Consider the following 15,718-nt stretch of genomic DNA (forward strand, 5'->3'; position numbering starts at 1 on the left):
CCAATTGTGGCACAAATTCCCTGATGGTGAGAAGGATTTTGCAGCGTCAGCTGGGCTGCAAGTGCCTTTGACCTGTCCAAATCCGGTGCCCTGGGGGTCTCCTTTTTTTACAATATTATTGACACCACACAAACACAAACGCCTGTGTCACTGTATTGATCAAACCAGGGAGAAATGGCAGGTTTCCTTCCCTGAAGGACATTAAGTAAACTAGCTGGATCTGAACAATAATCTGGCAGTTTCGTGTACACCATTACTGACTGGTACTTTTTATTATAAATTTAATTGATCAAATTAAAAATTCCCAGTTTCCAAAATGGGAATTGAACCCGTGTCTCTGTACCGTTAACCCAAACCTCTGAATTGCTGGTGCTCAGTATGGTAGAGCATTTTCCATAAAGCCATTTCAGAAATTTGCAACTTGATGACTGATTTTGATTGGAACCATCTACTTTGTGTTATTTCTGAGTCACACGGGGAGATTTCATTATATTTCACCTCCAGTGCCAAGTTAATCTACTCTTAAACACCCATGCATCTTCTTGACAACACAGCTGGTATCGTCTGTTTTTTTAAAAAAAAAAGAAATTTTTATACAATTATGGGGCAATTTAGCGTGGCCAATCCACCTAACCTGCACATCTTTTGGGTTGTACGAGTGAAAGACACGAGGAGAATGTGCAAACTCCACACAGACCCAGGGCCGGGATTCGAACTCGGGTCCTCAGTGCCGTAGTCCCAGTGCTAACCACTGTGCCACTTGCCACCCATTGGTATCGTCTGGTTGATCCCTTGTGCTGACCAGGGACAAAGTTGGAAAATACTGGGCGGGTTTCTCCATTGGCTGACATCAAAATCGGGAAAGGCGAAAGGGCGGACAATCCGTTTTGGCGCCGAAATTGTGCTAGGCACCAGGTTCACGCCAAATTGCAATTCTCTGGTGCCTCGACAGCAGTGTCAATGCGTTCCACTCTGCACATACAATACGCACATACAGTAAATGCAGTGTGCTTCTCGTTAGTGGGCTTGATTGATATTCTCTGGGGCCTTTGTGATTGTCTGCCTCCACCCGGGGGAATTTGATGGCGAGATTCACTTGTACTTTCAAAAATCGTGAAACAGGTGCCATGGCTGCTGAAGGGGAGAGCGGGGATACGGAAAGTGTCCATTATCGCCATAGTGTGCTGACAGTTGTGCCTGTGGCCCGGGGCTTCTTCCAGAGCTGGGGGAAGGAGTGGGGGGTGGCCAAGAGGTGGGCTGTGGGGTGGGGTGGACGGGTATGGAACACCATTGCCACAGCCTGCCATGCAGCTGCGCACACTGCCACGGATCATATGGGTGCACCCCCAGGCCACTCCCTTAAGTGTCCTCTGGCTTCAGCCGACCCATCAACAGGATGGGTGTGCCCCAGCTCAACCAGTGCCATTTTGTTGGCTGGGATGAGTGTGTGGGGGGAGTGAAGTGTGTATATGCGGCTGCAGCTTATCAGCCTCCTGAGTGTCAATCACTTACCTGGCGAATCAGACACTGTTTTTCATTAGAATCGGTCATATTCCATGTGACGCCGTTGCTAGCCCCTCCACAGTCACTGAATCGGTCCAGGTGCGGTGCTAGTTTTGCTGTTGCAGAAGTCCACAAATCTTGCCCTGCGCCAACGCTTGGTCTCAGGAACAGAGAATCCGACCGGTAATGTTTCAGATCCAAACGTTAAAGTGTGTAGATTGTAGTAATTATACTGAGTAGGGGGATACACTAGATCAACTCAAATAATTTTTAGTTGAAAAGGAATATAAGTTTGCTATTTTCCTTATGCTACCTACTGTATGTTCAACAAGAAGAACAGAGGCTGTTGAGAAAACTCAGCAGGCCCGACAGCATCTATTAGGAGAGAAATTGAACGGTATGTTCACTCTACATAGTGTAGGTGTTATTTGGCAGAGTCAGTAAGCCTCGAATAACTTTCACCCAGTTTGTTGACCCCATCTTTAGCCGTGATATTTCTTAGTAACTGATGAGGGTCACATTTCTGATGCTTGATAATTCATCTTCAAAATCTAGGGCAGGCTAAATTCCGAATAGGGTATATGTTTCCAATTGTGCACGGCTCAATGCCAGTAATATCACCTTTTTTAGAATATATCTGTTGATATTGCCCATAAAATACACTTCCTAGCTGATGTTGAATCTAAATTTTATATCCCTTTGAGTGCAGGTTTTAATTTGATTTTAATTCTCCCTGCTTTGACTTATTTATGGGGATATTTTTTAAATGAGCAATTTTTATTCTTCTGTTCTAGAATTAACATTTTTAGGTCTAAAATCTGTTAAGATGTAGGTCATAAAGAAAGATTGCACAATAATTTCTGGTATCCGTCTTTGCTTACTGTATAATGTACAACTTATCATCATATGTAGCTGTTCACCTTCTTTTGCGTGTGCTCTCTTTCTCTCAGCCCATCTCTCACTCGCAATCCCCCCCTCAGCCCGTCACTCGATCTGCACGGCTCACTATTACCCCTCTCTCTGCCCGGCTCACGCTCGGGCTCCCCCTCTCTCCGTCTGGCGATTACGCTCTCCCTCTTTCCATCCGTCCTGCGCTTGTGTTCCCCCACTCGCCACACATCTTGCGCTCGTGTTCCCCCTCTCTCCGCCCATCTTGCGCTCGTGTTCCCTCTCTATCTTCCTGTCTTGCGCTCGTGTTCCCCCTCCACCCATGCTGCGCTCGTGTTCCCCTCCCTGTCTGCCCGTCTTGCGCTCGTGTTCCCCATCTCTCTGCCCGTATTGCTCTCATGTTCCCCCTCTCTCCGCCCGTCTTGTGCTCCTGCTCCCCCTCAGTCCTCCCCACTCGCGCTCCCCCTCTCTCCGCCCCACTCACGCTCCCCCTCTCTCCGCCCGTCTCGTGCTTCCCCTCTCTCCGCTCGTCTTGTGTTTCCCCTCTCTCCGTTCGTCTCGCTCTTCCCCTCTCTCCGCCCGTCTCGCACTTCCCCTTTCTCTGCCGTCATGCGCTTCCCCCCCCTCTCTGCCGTCGCGCGGTTCCCCTCTCTGCCGTTGCACGCTTCCCCTCTCTCTGCTGCTTGCGTTCCCCTCTCTCCACCCGTCTCGCCCTCGCGCTGCCCCTCTCTCCGCCCGTCTCACCTTTGCGCTGCCCATCTCTCTGCCCGAATCGCCGGGCCCCTCTCTCCACCCGTCTCGCGGTCCCCCCCTCAGCCCGCCTTGAGCTCGCGCTACCCCTTTCTCCGCCCACCTGGTGCTGCCCCTCTCTCCGCCCACCTGGCGCTGCCCCTCTCTCTGCCCGCCTGGTGCTGCCCCTCTCTCTGCCCGCCTGGCGCTGCCCCCTCTCTGCCCGCCTGGCGCTGCCCCCTCTCTGCCTGCCTGGCGCTGCCCCCTCTCTGCCTGCCTGGCGCTGCCCCCTCTCTGCCCGCCTGGCGCTGCCCCCTCTCTGCCCGCCTGGCGCTGCCCCCTCTCTGCCCACCTGGCGCTGCCCCCTCTCTGCCCGCCTGGCGCTGCCCCCTCTGCCCGCCTGGCGCTGCCCCCTCTCCGCCCGCCTGGCGATGCCCCCTCTCCGCCTGCCTGGCGCTGCCCCTATCCGCCCACCTGGTGCTACCCCTCTCTCTGTCTGCATGGCGCTGCCCCCTCTCTGCCCGCCTGGCGCTGCCCCTCTCTCCCCCCCAGCTCGCGCTAGTCCTTTCTCCGCCAAGCTCACGCTACCTTCAGAACTCACTCTCCACAATCTGTTCCACAACACCGTACAGATTTTAAAATCAAGAAAAACCCAGTAACTTTCACCACATAGTACATTCCCGTATGTTGGGTTACTTCTGAGGTAAACCAGCAGTTTGCTTTTCAAATCAGGCTTGTTTCACACATTTACTCGGAGTTAAACATTTATTCCTGCTTTTGGCTGAGTTCCCTGCATAGGTTTGAGCATCCCTTTAAATATGTTTTTTCTTTTTTTATCTTTTTCTTATCTTACCCCTTTAGAACTGCATTGCCCTGGCCTAATTGCTTTCATCTCTTTATTTTAGCCATTTGAGTTTAAAAGAGAAATGAATTCCCTTCATCCACTGACGGCACAGTGGTTAGCACAGTTGCTTCACAGCTTCAGGTTCCCAGGTTCGATTCCCAGCTTGGGTCACTGTCTGTGCGGACTTTGCACTTTCTCCCCGTGTCTGCGTGGGTTTCCTCCAGGTGCTCAAGTTTCCTACCAAAGTTGAACGATGTACAGGGTAGGTTGATTGGCCATGCTAAATTGCCGTTGGTGTCCAACAAGGTTAGGTCGGGTTACTGGGTTATGGGGATAAGGTGGAGGTGTGGGCTTGGGTAGGTTGCTCTTTCCAAGGGCCGGTGCAGAGTCGATGGGCCGAATGGCCTCCTTCTACACTGTAAATTCTATGATCTATGACACATTTCCTTCACACTTTGCATATCTTATTCTTTGAATCCCAACAACCTATTCTGATCTAATCCTATTCTTTATCCATTCTTACCAAATCGGTTCACGCCTGTTTATAATAATAATCTTTATTGTCACAAGTAGGCTTACATTAACACTGCAATGAAGTTACTGTGAAAAGCCCCTAATCGCCACATTCCGGCGCCTATTCAGGTACACGGAGAGACAATTCAGAATGTCCAAATTACCTAACAGCGCATCTTTTGAGATTTGTGGGAGGAAACTGGAGCATCCGGAGGAAACCCATGCAGACACGGGGAGAACGTGCAGACTCCACACAGACAATGACTCTAGCCGGGATTGGAACCTGGGGCCCTGGCATTGTGAAGAAAAAGTGCTACCCACTGTGCTACCGTGCCACCCATTTTGCTGTGTTGCTAAACTCATTAACATATCAGATGCACTGGTTAGATTCACACAGTCACTCTGTCCCTGCCCTGATTATCTTACTTACAAATTCTCATGGTTTCTAACCAGAACATACCCACAGAACATATTCCAATTTCTCTGGTATGTTTTCATGACAAGCCATTGATATAGATCGTAAATAGTTGAGACCTCAACACTGATCCCTGTGGCACTCCACTACCTAAAGCTTGCCAACCTGGAAATTACCCATTTATCCCAACACTGCTTTCTGTTAGATATTCAATCCTCCCTCTAAGCTAATATGTTACCTGCTGCAGAGAAACAGGACTTCCCTGCAACTAAAATGTGTGGCTGTCTTGTTAATCGATGCATATATAACTGACCATTTTGTTCCAGATTTTTGATCCATAACTTCTCATCTCTGAGGCATAAGGACGACACGACAATTGCTTAGGAAGTTCAAACTTCTGTTAGACAATTGCCCTGCAAACACATCCATCCAAAATTACGATGTAACTCACAAACACAATGATTCTGTCTTACCAGAATAGTTATCCAGGAAAGGTTAGAAATAAACCACTTCTAACTCCTGGCTAACTATAATACTGACTCTTCCTTTGCCCTCTGTCCCACTGACTGACTAACAACACCCCTCCCCTCGCCCCCACTGACCAACAGACCATTATCTTATCACCCTCCCCATTGACCACCAGACCAATATCCCACCCCTTACTGACCACCTACCCCCCTCCATTAACCCCCCAACCCCCCACTGACTTGTCCAATCCACACATTATTCCCTCCCATAATAAATCCTACTCACTTAACTTACAACCTTACACACTTGCCATCTCCCTGACTTCTCAAAGGTCAAAGACCTTTGCTTCCAACTCTTCTGCCCTCTGGAACGTGCTGCACTGGACAGTTCTCGTCTAGCTGGAATTGGGAGGACAGGCGGAAAAGCAGCTGGTGGATTTTATTTTAACTATGAGTGGAGTGGCAGTCCGATACTGCCACTGCATGGATGGCCAGCTTCCCCACAACTAATGTTAAACCATTGGCTGACAATGCCAACTTTATTCCTATCTTTTCTTTTAAACTCTTGCTTCTCTGAGCAATGTAGAATGCATCCCATTCAATCACTGTGCTGTCTGCCTTTCTAGTACCTCCACTTTTTGTTCCCTTCATTGAGTGTCTTAGAAACACCTTATTTAACATACTTTGGCAAAATACTATTACTTACTACTTCCAATATAAAGTAATATTTTTTCTACCTCAGCTGTACGTTCAGTTTCTACCAATAGACCTCTATTTTGACCCATAATCAACCCAACCATTGTTCTGCCAACAAGCCTTCTGTTAGATGGGCTAAAGAAGACCGTTGGTGACTAATATAGGAGGAATTTAATATATTCTTGTACAGTCTTTTTGCTCTCATTTTCTTTTTCATTTCTCCCTATTTTATGGATACATTCAGATTCCCCCATCAGTCTGATATTTGTCATACTACCCTTTCTGCTTTGTTTACTCTATCTAGTTGATCATCGAGGGAGCTTTGGCTTTCGGTTGTCTCCTCTATTTTGCCCCTTTGTCAGAATGAATCTAGACTATAACTTGAGCATCTTTTTGAAGGTTGTCCATTGCTCTTTTACATTTCTGCCTTTTGCATCCGCACTTATAAATTCACTTCTGCCTGGATGTCCCTTATTCTGCTGAAATTTTCCCCTCTCCGATTAGGCAGTTAAATTCTAGATTCCTCCTCCTTGGGCATCTACAAAACCAATCTAAATCTTTGCAGTACTATGGTCACTCTTCCAGAAGTGTTTCCTTACTCTGACATTCTCCACACGACCCACTTCATTCCCCAAGATTTGATCCAGCAATGCCTCTATCTTCACTGGGCAGGAAACATTGGGGGATTTTATGGAGCCTGCAAGAATGTGAAATGTAGCACATGGGATGACTTAATTAGATGGGTGCTTATTTGCATGTTTTTAAAATCCAGTCTTGCCTTCAAGATAAAGTCAACGCACGAGAATCTCGTTGCAGTTGATTCATGTTTGTTTTAAGGTGGCTTGCACTTTGTCTGCTTTATGCAGTTGAGTCTAAGAGTTTTTTCTTGTTGAATGCTACATCATAAGGGAGGGGAGCAGGAGATTGGCAGCTTGCATGGAGTTGTGGACTTGGCAACTGTGAATTAGTAGGGGTGGGGGCGTGGAAGATGGATCCAAAGGATGTCAGACATTGGAGCCCGGTGCATGGAGGAGCGATATGGGAAAGGCCTTGTGGCCTGGTTGGGGATGGTGGAGACTGTCAGTTAAGGTGAGAGAATGAAGGGTTTAAATTGCAGTGTTAGTACTGTCCAAATGTATGTCCATCTCGAGTGCGTTGGCTGACAGTGTCTATGGTGGTTTCAAGATTGAGTCTGCAGGCTTTGGAGGTTCAACCAAAACGTAGAATTTTATTTAGAAGATGTTAACAGGCTGCGATGTTAAACTGCCCGTTTGCCTGTGCCTTGTTCTCAAGTATCCTTGTTCAGCTGCAAGGCTGCTTTGAGGAAACACTAAGAACACTATGGATACTGAACATTTCATCTCCGTTTAAATCAAAGGCCCCTGACACAATAAACAGTATAACATTAACAATCAATTGGCAACATATACAATCAGTCAACAACAACAGTCAATAAGTCACACATTCCAGAGGTCGTCACTCTGTGTGGTTGCTGGTGAACCTCTGGCATCTGATTTTCAGTACTTGCTGCAACCTCTGGTGTCTTTGGCTTGGTGTGAGCGTCGTCAGTGATTTATCTTAACCGGAATTGACGTAATGATCTGAGGTTGACTTGTTTGATTCACGCTAGAAATAAAATGAAATGAAAATTGCTTATTGTCACGAGTAGGCTTCAATGAAGTTACTGTGAAAAGCCCCTAGTTGCCACATTCCGGCGCCTGTCCGGGGAGGCTGGTGCGGGAATCGAACCGTGCTGCTAGCCTGCTTGGTCTGCTTTAAATGCCAGCGATTTAGCCTGGTGAGCTAAACCAGCCCCAATTGGTTCGGTTATTGTCATGTTCTTGGGCGGGTCCAGGACGTCTCTTGGTACAGCTGGATTTGGGCTCCGTCAGTTCTGCCTCAAACGGATTGGTTCTTGCGCCATAAATTGATCCCTATGCTTCTCCATATTACGTCGTCTTGTGCTTGTGCAGTGTAGGAGACCAGTCCTTTCTCTGCTAAGATGGTAGCAAGAATCCACTTGTGTTATAATTCTTCGCCAGAATTTCTTGACTGGTGAAAAATGCAACGTTTTGCCTTGTTCTCCCGTTGTATGAACTGATTGTGCTACTTTTTCTCGACAATTTATTTTGTATTGGGTGGTTTTAGCCTACTAAATGTTATGCAAAGTTGCCGTTTAAACATACCAACGACACAGAAACTTGGGTTGTTGAGGGCACCGTATCTCTAAGGCAGCAGGAATTGGCTGAAACGTTTAGACAATGAACCTTGTTCTCTGGTTACCTTTAATGAATGTTTCATTATGCGGACAAAATGTTCTGCGAACCTATTTAGCACAGGGTGATCAAGAGTGGACTGTATGTGTTGAATTTGTTCTCTTTCCTTTAGTTTATGGACTCTTGAGATACGAACTGTGATCAATTATCGCTCTCCATTTGTTCAGGGTAACCGAACCTGCTGAAGATTTCACCCAATCTCTTAATTGTTTTCTCGAATGACGTTGACTTCATGATGGCAACTTTAGGCCATTTCGAGTGAGCATCAACTAGAATGAGCAACATGCCCCCTTCCAACGATCTGGTGAAATCAACATGTACCAGTTGCAGGTCTCTTCTGGCCATTCCCACAGGTGCAATGGAGCTAATGGCAGCAGGGTCCTCACTTTTATACAAGACGAACACATTCCTGCCTTCTCCTTAGTTTCGGCACCTTAACTCGGCCACCAAAAATAGCTCCTGGCTATCTTTATCTTTGCAATACCACAGTGGCCTTTGTGTGATTGGTTTAACACACATTTTCTTATCTCTGGCATCGTCAGTGCTGGGTCTGGAGGTGTATGCCACATAGGGGATTGACGTTTCCGCGTGGGATGCCTGTGTGGAGCCGGTGCGGTCGATGTGGCACTAGGAATTGGCTCGGTGGTTTCTGCCAGTGGCTGAAGTTCCACGTCGGGGTCGGATGGATCCGCGCCTGCCATCTCGTCGTCTTAAGTCTCTGGTTGATTGGGCCAGCGGCAGTGGCGGTAGCAGCGGTGGTGGAATATGCGGCAGATCAGGGACGCGGCTGCAGAGGTAGTCCACGCGCCTGTTTGATTTGTGGCCTGTGTACGTACCTTGTATGAGACTGGTCCAGCCTGTGACAGTATCACACCTGGGATCCATGCAGCACCATTGCTGAAATTCTGGACATGTATTGAGTCACCTTGGGAGAAACTTCGCAGGGGCGTACGTCGGACCTGTCCTGGCTGCAGCGAACCTTCCAGCCAATGTCTGGGGGTACCAGGCTCAACTGAATGTGGAGGACCGGTATCCCAGTAGCAACTCGGATGGTGCGACCCCTGTCGTGGTGTGTGGCGTGGTCCGATTGCAGAAAAAGAATTGGGCCAACTGTGTTACAAAGATCCCAAGGTCTGTTTCCTCATTCCTTGTTTTTAATTTTTTTTTTTAGCGTTTCCAATTATTTTTTTTTCCAATTAAGGGGCAATTTAGTATGGCCAATCCATCTAACCGGCACATCCTTGGGTTATGGGGTGAGACCCACGCAGATGCGGAGAGAATGTGCAAACTTCACACGGACAGTTACCCAGGGCCGGGATCGAACCCGGGTCCTTAGTGCTGTGCAGTAACAGTGCTAACCACTGCTCCACCGTGCCGCCCTCCCCATTCTTTGTTTGAATGTTTGGACCGCCCGCTCGGCTCACTCTTTTGAGGCCAGGTGGTAGGGTGCGGTGCCACGTGGCGAATCCCGTTTGAGTGCATAAATGTGCCGAACTCAGCATTGGTGAAGGCCAATGAAACTATCACCTTGAATGCTGAATGTTTGGTGCAGCCGTTCAACAGTAGCTTTCGCGGTAGTTGTTTGATTCTGGTGTACCTCCATTCACATGGAGTGGGTGTCAACTATGATGAGGAACATGGAGCCCTGGAGCGGTCCCGCAAAGTCAAGGTTGAGGTGGCACCTGGGTTGACCTGGCCTTTCCCACAGGAGGAGAGGTGCCGCTGGTGGCAACTTCTGTGCTCCTGGCACAAGCATACAATGCTGGGCCAATTTCTCATTGTTGGCATCTATTCTGGGCTACCAGACATAACTGCAGGCCAACATCTTGGTTTTGGAAACTCCTGGGTGCCCGTTGTGGAGGTCCTGTAAGAGCCTCTCTTAGAGATGTAAATAGAGACACCGTTTCTGATGGCTATATAATAAAATACAAGAGGTAGAAGAATCTTTGTTGCAGTTTTTGTTGACCGTCCATTATTAAATTCTGTATGACTCAAGGCAACTTGTAATGTTGAGCTCCTTAAACCACAGACTGATCTAACTCTGGTATAGTTTAACACATCCCCAAATTTGGTGTTCAGCTAATTTTTTTCAGGGTAGCTACAAACTGAAATTGATTTACCTCCTTCGTGGTTGTGTTTATGCAACCTGACTAAAGGTTTTGGTGCATCGTGGCTCTACATGTGAACACTTTTTAAATTAAAAAAAATATGTAATTCCACTTGCCTGTTTTGTTATCTACAAGAGCAATGAATAAACAAATATCCCAGAAATTATTTTAATTTCTGGGCAGCAGCAGCCATTTTCTTTCAATTATGGATCTTTTGTCTAAGCTTTAGTAGTGAAACTTGCATCAAAATAACATTCCCTTTTTAAGACAGCAATATGCAGGACAATGCAAGAAACAGGTCAAATACTTGGTATACAAAGGAGGGAAAATAGCAGATATTGTTTATCACCTGCATCGAGTTCAAACACAATGAGATTTCATCAGATATACTCCCAATACAATAATATCGTTCATAAAAAGCCTCTGAAAATGTGGAAAGATTGGACTTACTCTTCTGCATAAATAGCACATATGAAAAATCTAGTTAATACACAATCACTTGCCATAGACATAGTAAAGCAAAGAACATTATTGGATTAAATAATCTCACCAATATCAACCAATAGTATAATTCCACATTAGAATGCAGTACTTTAGAATATAAGTGCAATCTTAAGGCACAATTGATTGTAAGTCTGCTTGTTTCTATTGCCAGTCAGCCCTCTAACGTAAAACCGTACCAGCTGGACAGCAATATTCCAGATTTGAAGTTGCCTTTTAAATTAGCACAATGCATGAATGAAGTGTAAAATGACCTGTTTGTCCAGTACTTTTTGTGGTCTCTTGTCTTTAATATGTAGTATGATTTGGTTCACTTGCAGTTACACATGACCACCTGTAGAGATGTAAATAGAGTCACAGTTTCTGATGGCTGGTTAATAAAATACAAGAGGTCAAAGAACCTATGTTGCAGTTTTTGTTGACCTTCCATTATTAAATTCTTTATGATTCAAGGCAACTTGTAATGTTGAAAGTATGCATTTAAAAAATATATGTATTTTAATATCCATTAAATTTTAGTCATCTCCTGTATAGGAAACAAATCAATTAGTTTATAACCACATCCAGGGTATGCATTTAGAATATTTTGAAAACCTTATGGTGACAACATAGTTGCCAAAACTATTTTATATCTGTGACCGGAATTCTTACAAGTGTCGAGCGACAATCTGTGTTCTAATTTTTTAAAGAAGGTTTATATCTGTGGAGCAAAATGTTAACTAGATGTGCACTATTAAAATTTAGAAGAGCTGGTTCAGTTTTAAAATTGTAACACCCAAGTTTGTTGAATGAATGTAGTAGTTGAACCTGATTTTTAACCTAATCTTTAAAAAAAATGCAGATACCCCATCTCAACGTGTCCAGTTTATCCTGGGGATAGAGGATGATGATGAAGAGCACATGCCTCACGATCTATTTACAGAACTGGATGAACTTTGCTTCCGTGATGGAGAAGATTTTGAATGGAAAGAAACAGCCCGGTATGTGCTAATGTTGCAATAGCAGGGGTTTAATTTATTTCTTTTCAATTCCTGGTTACCCTTGGAGGATTCTTACATTCTTATACACTACTGTTTCACAGTGAATGTGTTCCTCAATGTATAGAATAATATCTCTCATAACCGTACATAGTATACAAAGGAATGACTTTTACCTGTCACGAAAAGATGCTCATTTAGAAAAAAATCTACCACTAATAATTTTCTCCTGGTGATTGGCAAGCCTGATTTTTATAATTCTGTGAATTTGGAAGTTTTATTAATTCTGCTCATCTTTTAAATGAACTTTTCTTTTTGGAAAAACGGCATTTTAAGTTGCAGTCAATGATTTGGAAGTCCTAGAAAGTAATTTTAAAAGTTTGTGAATTTTTTCTTTCGTGGGAATATAATTAGTTTTATTCTAGAAATTTTCTTGAGTAACTTCAGCATTTTGGCTTATATGTAATTTTGATGACCCCAAAGCATTTTTTTTTAGTTGCCATCCAAAATATATATTGCTTTCCTGGATGAATAGATTTACTTCACAGTTTTACTGCTTTTTCTCCCTGGAGAACAGCAGGAACTAAAAGCAAGTTCTGATTTTAAAGGGACTACCGTTAAATTTTAAAGTTATTAATTAAGACAGAAATTAAAAGACTCCCTGTTACCCTCCAAAGACAGTCTTTTCTACTCATTATTTTTGTTTGCAGGGAATCTAGAGCTCAGTGGGAAAATTCCCAGCTTCTTGTTCAAGATAGTCATATTTTTTCAGGAATGAACGAGACTTGTTGATCAACTGTGAACCATGCCCTGGAATGCTATGGACTTTGGCTCAGAGCAGGTTTACCTAAGCTGCTCCTGGATAAACTTTGTTCCAGTCTTGTATAGCTAGATGTGTCTTCCTGAAACAATTTTGACTTTTCTCTACATAAGTAGAGATAGGGCTTTAAGTGGTGGGGGAAGGGTTCAGTTACAGGGAAATTGAGAAAATTAAAACTAAAGGACTAGATAGCAGTGCAGTTAACAATGTGGTGGATGGTTACCAGAAAATAAAGGTGAGGGACAGGACGGGTGAATGTCTTGAGCAGGGAAATTTGACAATAGAACAAATTTAAAAGCGTTGTATCGAAATACACAAAGCCTTTCAAACAAAATTAATGAGTTAACTCTGCAAATAGAGACAAACATGGTTACAAGGAGACCCAGGTCTGAGAATAAATATACAACGGTACTCGGTATTTTGGAAAGATAGACTGAAAGGAAAAGGAGATGATGTAGCTTTGCTGGTGAGGAAAGGGATCAGTGCTGTAATGTAAAATGATATAAGCACTGGAGATCAAGATGTGTAATCAGTCTCAGTAGAAATAAGAAATAGCAAAAGAAAAATGTCCCTGGGGAGTAATCTTTAGGTCCTCCAACAGTGGTTCTGCAGTGGGGCACAATAGGGAAACAGTAATTAAACTATTGGGATTGAAGGCAGACACGTCCCAGGGCCTGATGGCCTACATTCTAGGGTGTTAAAAAAAGTGGCAGCGGAGATAGTGGATCCATTGGTTATAATATTCCAAAATTCCCTGGACATGGAAAACGTTCCAGTGGATTGGAAAAATAATAATTTAATGCCCTTATTTAAAAAGGGAGGGAGGCAGAATGTAGGAAATTACAGACCAATTAGTTTAACATCTGTTGTTGGAAAATTGTTAGAATCCATTATTAAGGAAGTAATATCAGGACATTTGGAAAGTCAAAGCTCAATCCGTCAGTCAGCATTGTTTTATGAACGATATATCATGGTTGACTAATTTGTTACAGTTCTTCAAAGATTTAACAAGCCAAGTGGATAATGGGGATCCTGCAGATAGATGTAGTATATCTGTATTTCAGGAAGGCATTTGACAAAATGCCGCACAGAAAGTTAATACACTAGGTTAGATCACATGAGGTTAGAAGTAATTCATTAGCTTGGGTAAAAGACTGACTGACTGACAGACAGAAGACAGAGTTGGGATAAATGGGTCTTTTTCTGGATAGCGAGGTGTAACTAGTGGGTGCCACAGGATTCGGTCCTTGGGGGCCCCAACTATTTACAATCTATATTGACGACTTGGATATAGGGATAGAAGGTTCAATAGCCAAATTTGCAGATGGCATGTGTAACGACCTCCAATTAGCATTATTGGTTGGCCAATTGGAGTATGATAGCTCATTGAGGGGGCCCATATAAGCACTTGTGTAGGCTTTGTGAAGAGTCTTAAGTTGACTGGAATGCTAGCAGCACTTTTTGGAGCTGCTCTTGTATCTAGTTATTGGCAATAAATATTGGTGTGGTGACGGGACTCCTGCCTCCTGTGAATTATTACAGTGGCGACGAGGTAAACAAAGAACTTTGTGGAGACCAGCTGCCGCACTCTTGAGGATAAGCCTTGCTATTTCAAAAATGCCGTTTTTTGTGAGGTTAGATGCATTCGACCCGACTATTGAGGACTGGTCCCAGTATGTGGAGAGAATGTGTTACTTCTTCCGGGCCAATGATATAATTACGGACGAAAGGAGACGGGTTATCCTACTGTCGGCGTGCGGACCCTCAGCTTTCGCCATTATACGTAGTCTAACTTATCCCGATGCGCCGGACACGAATTCTTTCAAAGAATTAACGGAATTGGTGAAAGAGCACTACGACCCAAAACCACCCCTCATTTTACGTAGGTACAGATTCTACACAGCGAAGCGGGAAGACAGGGAGTCAGTCATGAATTTCTTGACCCGCCTGAGAAGGCTGGCGAAAAAATGAGAGTTCAGCCCGACACTAAACGAAATGCTTCGGGACCGGTTAGTGTGTGGCATAAACAACCTCACAATACAGAAGCGCCTGTTGGGGGAAACGTAGCTAGACTGCAGGCAGGCTTTACAGCTCGCACTGTCCCTAGAAAAGGCAGCAAGTGGGGCGCAGGAACTACAGGGCACGCCAATGGAGGTAGATACCTGTGGGAGGGACTACACAATGGGTCCAGCTACCAGATAGCCGCTCTCAGGAAAAGCCTGAGGAATAGAGGGCCAAAGGAAAACCCCAGAACTGCCCCCAAGTCTGCTAGGACTAACTGGAGACAGAGCGAAATACCGGCTGAGGCTCCCCCAACAGAGAAGGACTGTTTTTGGCACCGGTCAGAGTGGGGTAACAGCGACAGAAACCCTAGAAGGAGGTGGCAAAAGAGGAATAGCAGGTGGTGACGCAGGGAAGTATACAACCTAGACGCCCCATCCTCCTCCGAAGGGGAACAATTATATAATATTGCGATGAAGAAAGCAGAACCTATTAAGATTACCCCACGGATGAACGGTCAGCCGACAATAATGGAAATAGACACGGGTGCGGCCGTATCAGTAATGGGAGTGGCAGCATTTTAAAAAATCAAAGGTGGACTCCAGCCACTAACCCTAACAAAAACATCGACGAAACTTAAAACCTACACTGGGGAACCCCTGGAAGTTCTAGGCACGACTCATGTACCCGTGGAATATGAGAAACAATTGCTCAGATTACCGTTGACGATAGTAGAGGGCTCCGGACTGAGCTTAATTGGACGGAACTCGCTGAAAGACCTAAAATTAGATTGGATGAAAATTTTCCAGAGTGGAAGCGGGCAGTTGAGTAGAGTACTCCAAAAATACTCGGAGGTCTTCCAAGAAGGTTTGGCGAAAATCATAGGCGCCAAAGCAACTTTGCACGTGGACCCAGAAGCCCTTCCGAAATTTTGTAAGGCCCGGGGCGGTACCTTTCGTGTTAAGGAAGAAAGTAGAGGT

General features: G+C 45.1%; 1 protein-coding gene across 5 annotated transcripts in view; it reads left to right on the plus strand.

Annotated features, from left to right (window-relative positions):
- The window catches only part of LOC119966101 (sodium bicarbonate cotransporter 3-like), a 182,520-nt gene that overhangs the window by 38,864 nt on the left and 127,938 nt on the right, over positions 1-15,718 (plus strand). For all 5 annotated transcript variants that reach the window (XM_038797312.1, XM_038797313.1, XM_038797314.1 and 2 more), the window contains exon 4: positions 11,782-11,920. In XM_038797312.1, the coding sequence (XP_038653240.1) occupies positions 11,782-11,920 (139 nt within the window). The remainder of the gene's footprint in view (positions 1-11,781; positions 11,921-15,718) is intronic.

Source organism: Scyliorhinus canicula, chromosome 5 (assembly GCF_902713615.1).
Source record: "Scyliorhinus canicula chromosome 5, sScyCan1.1, whole genome shotgun sequence".
NCBI classification, from domain to species: domain Eukaryota; kingdom Metazoa; phylum Chordata; class Chondrichthyes; order Carcharhiniformes; family Scyliorhinidae; genus Scyliorhinus; species Scyliorhinus canicula.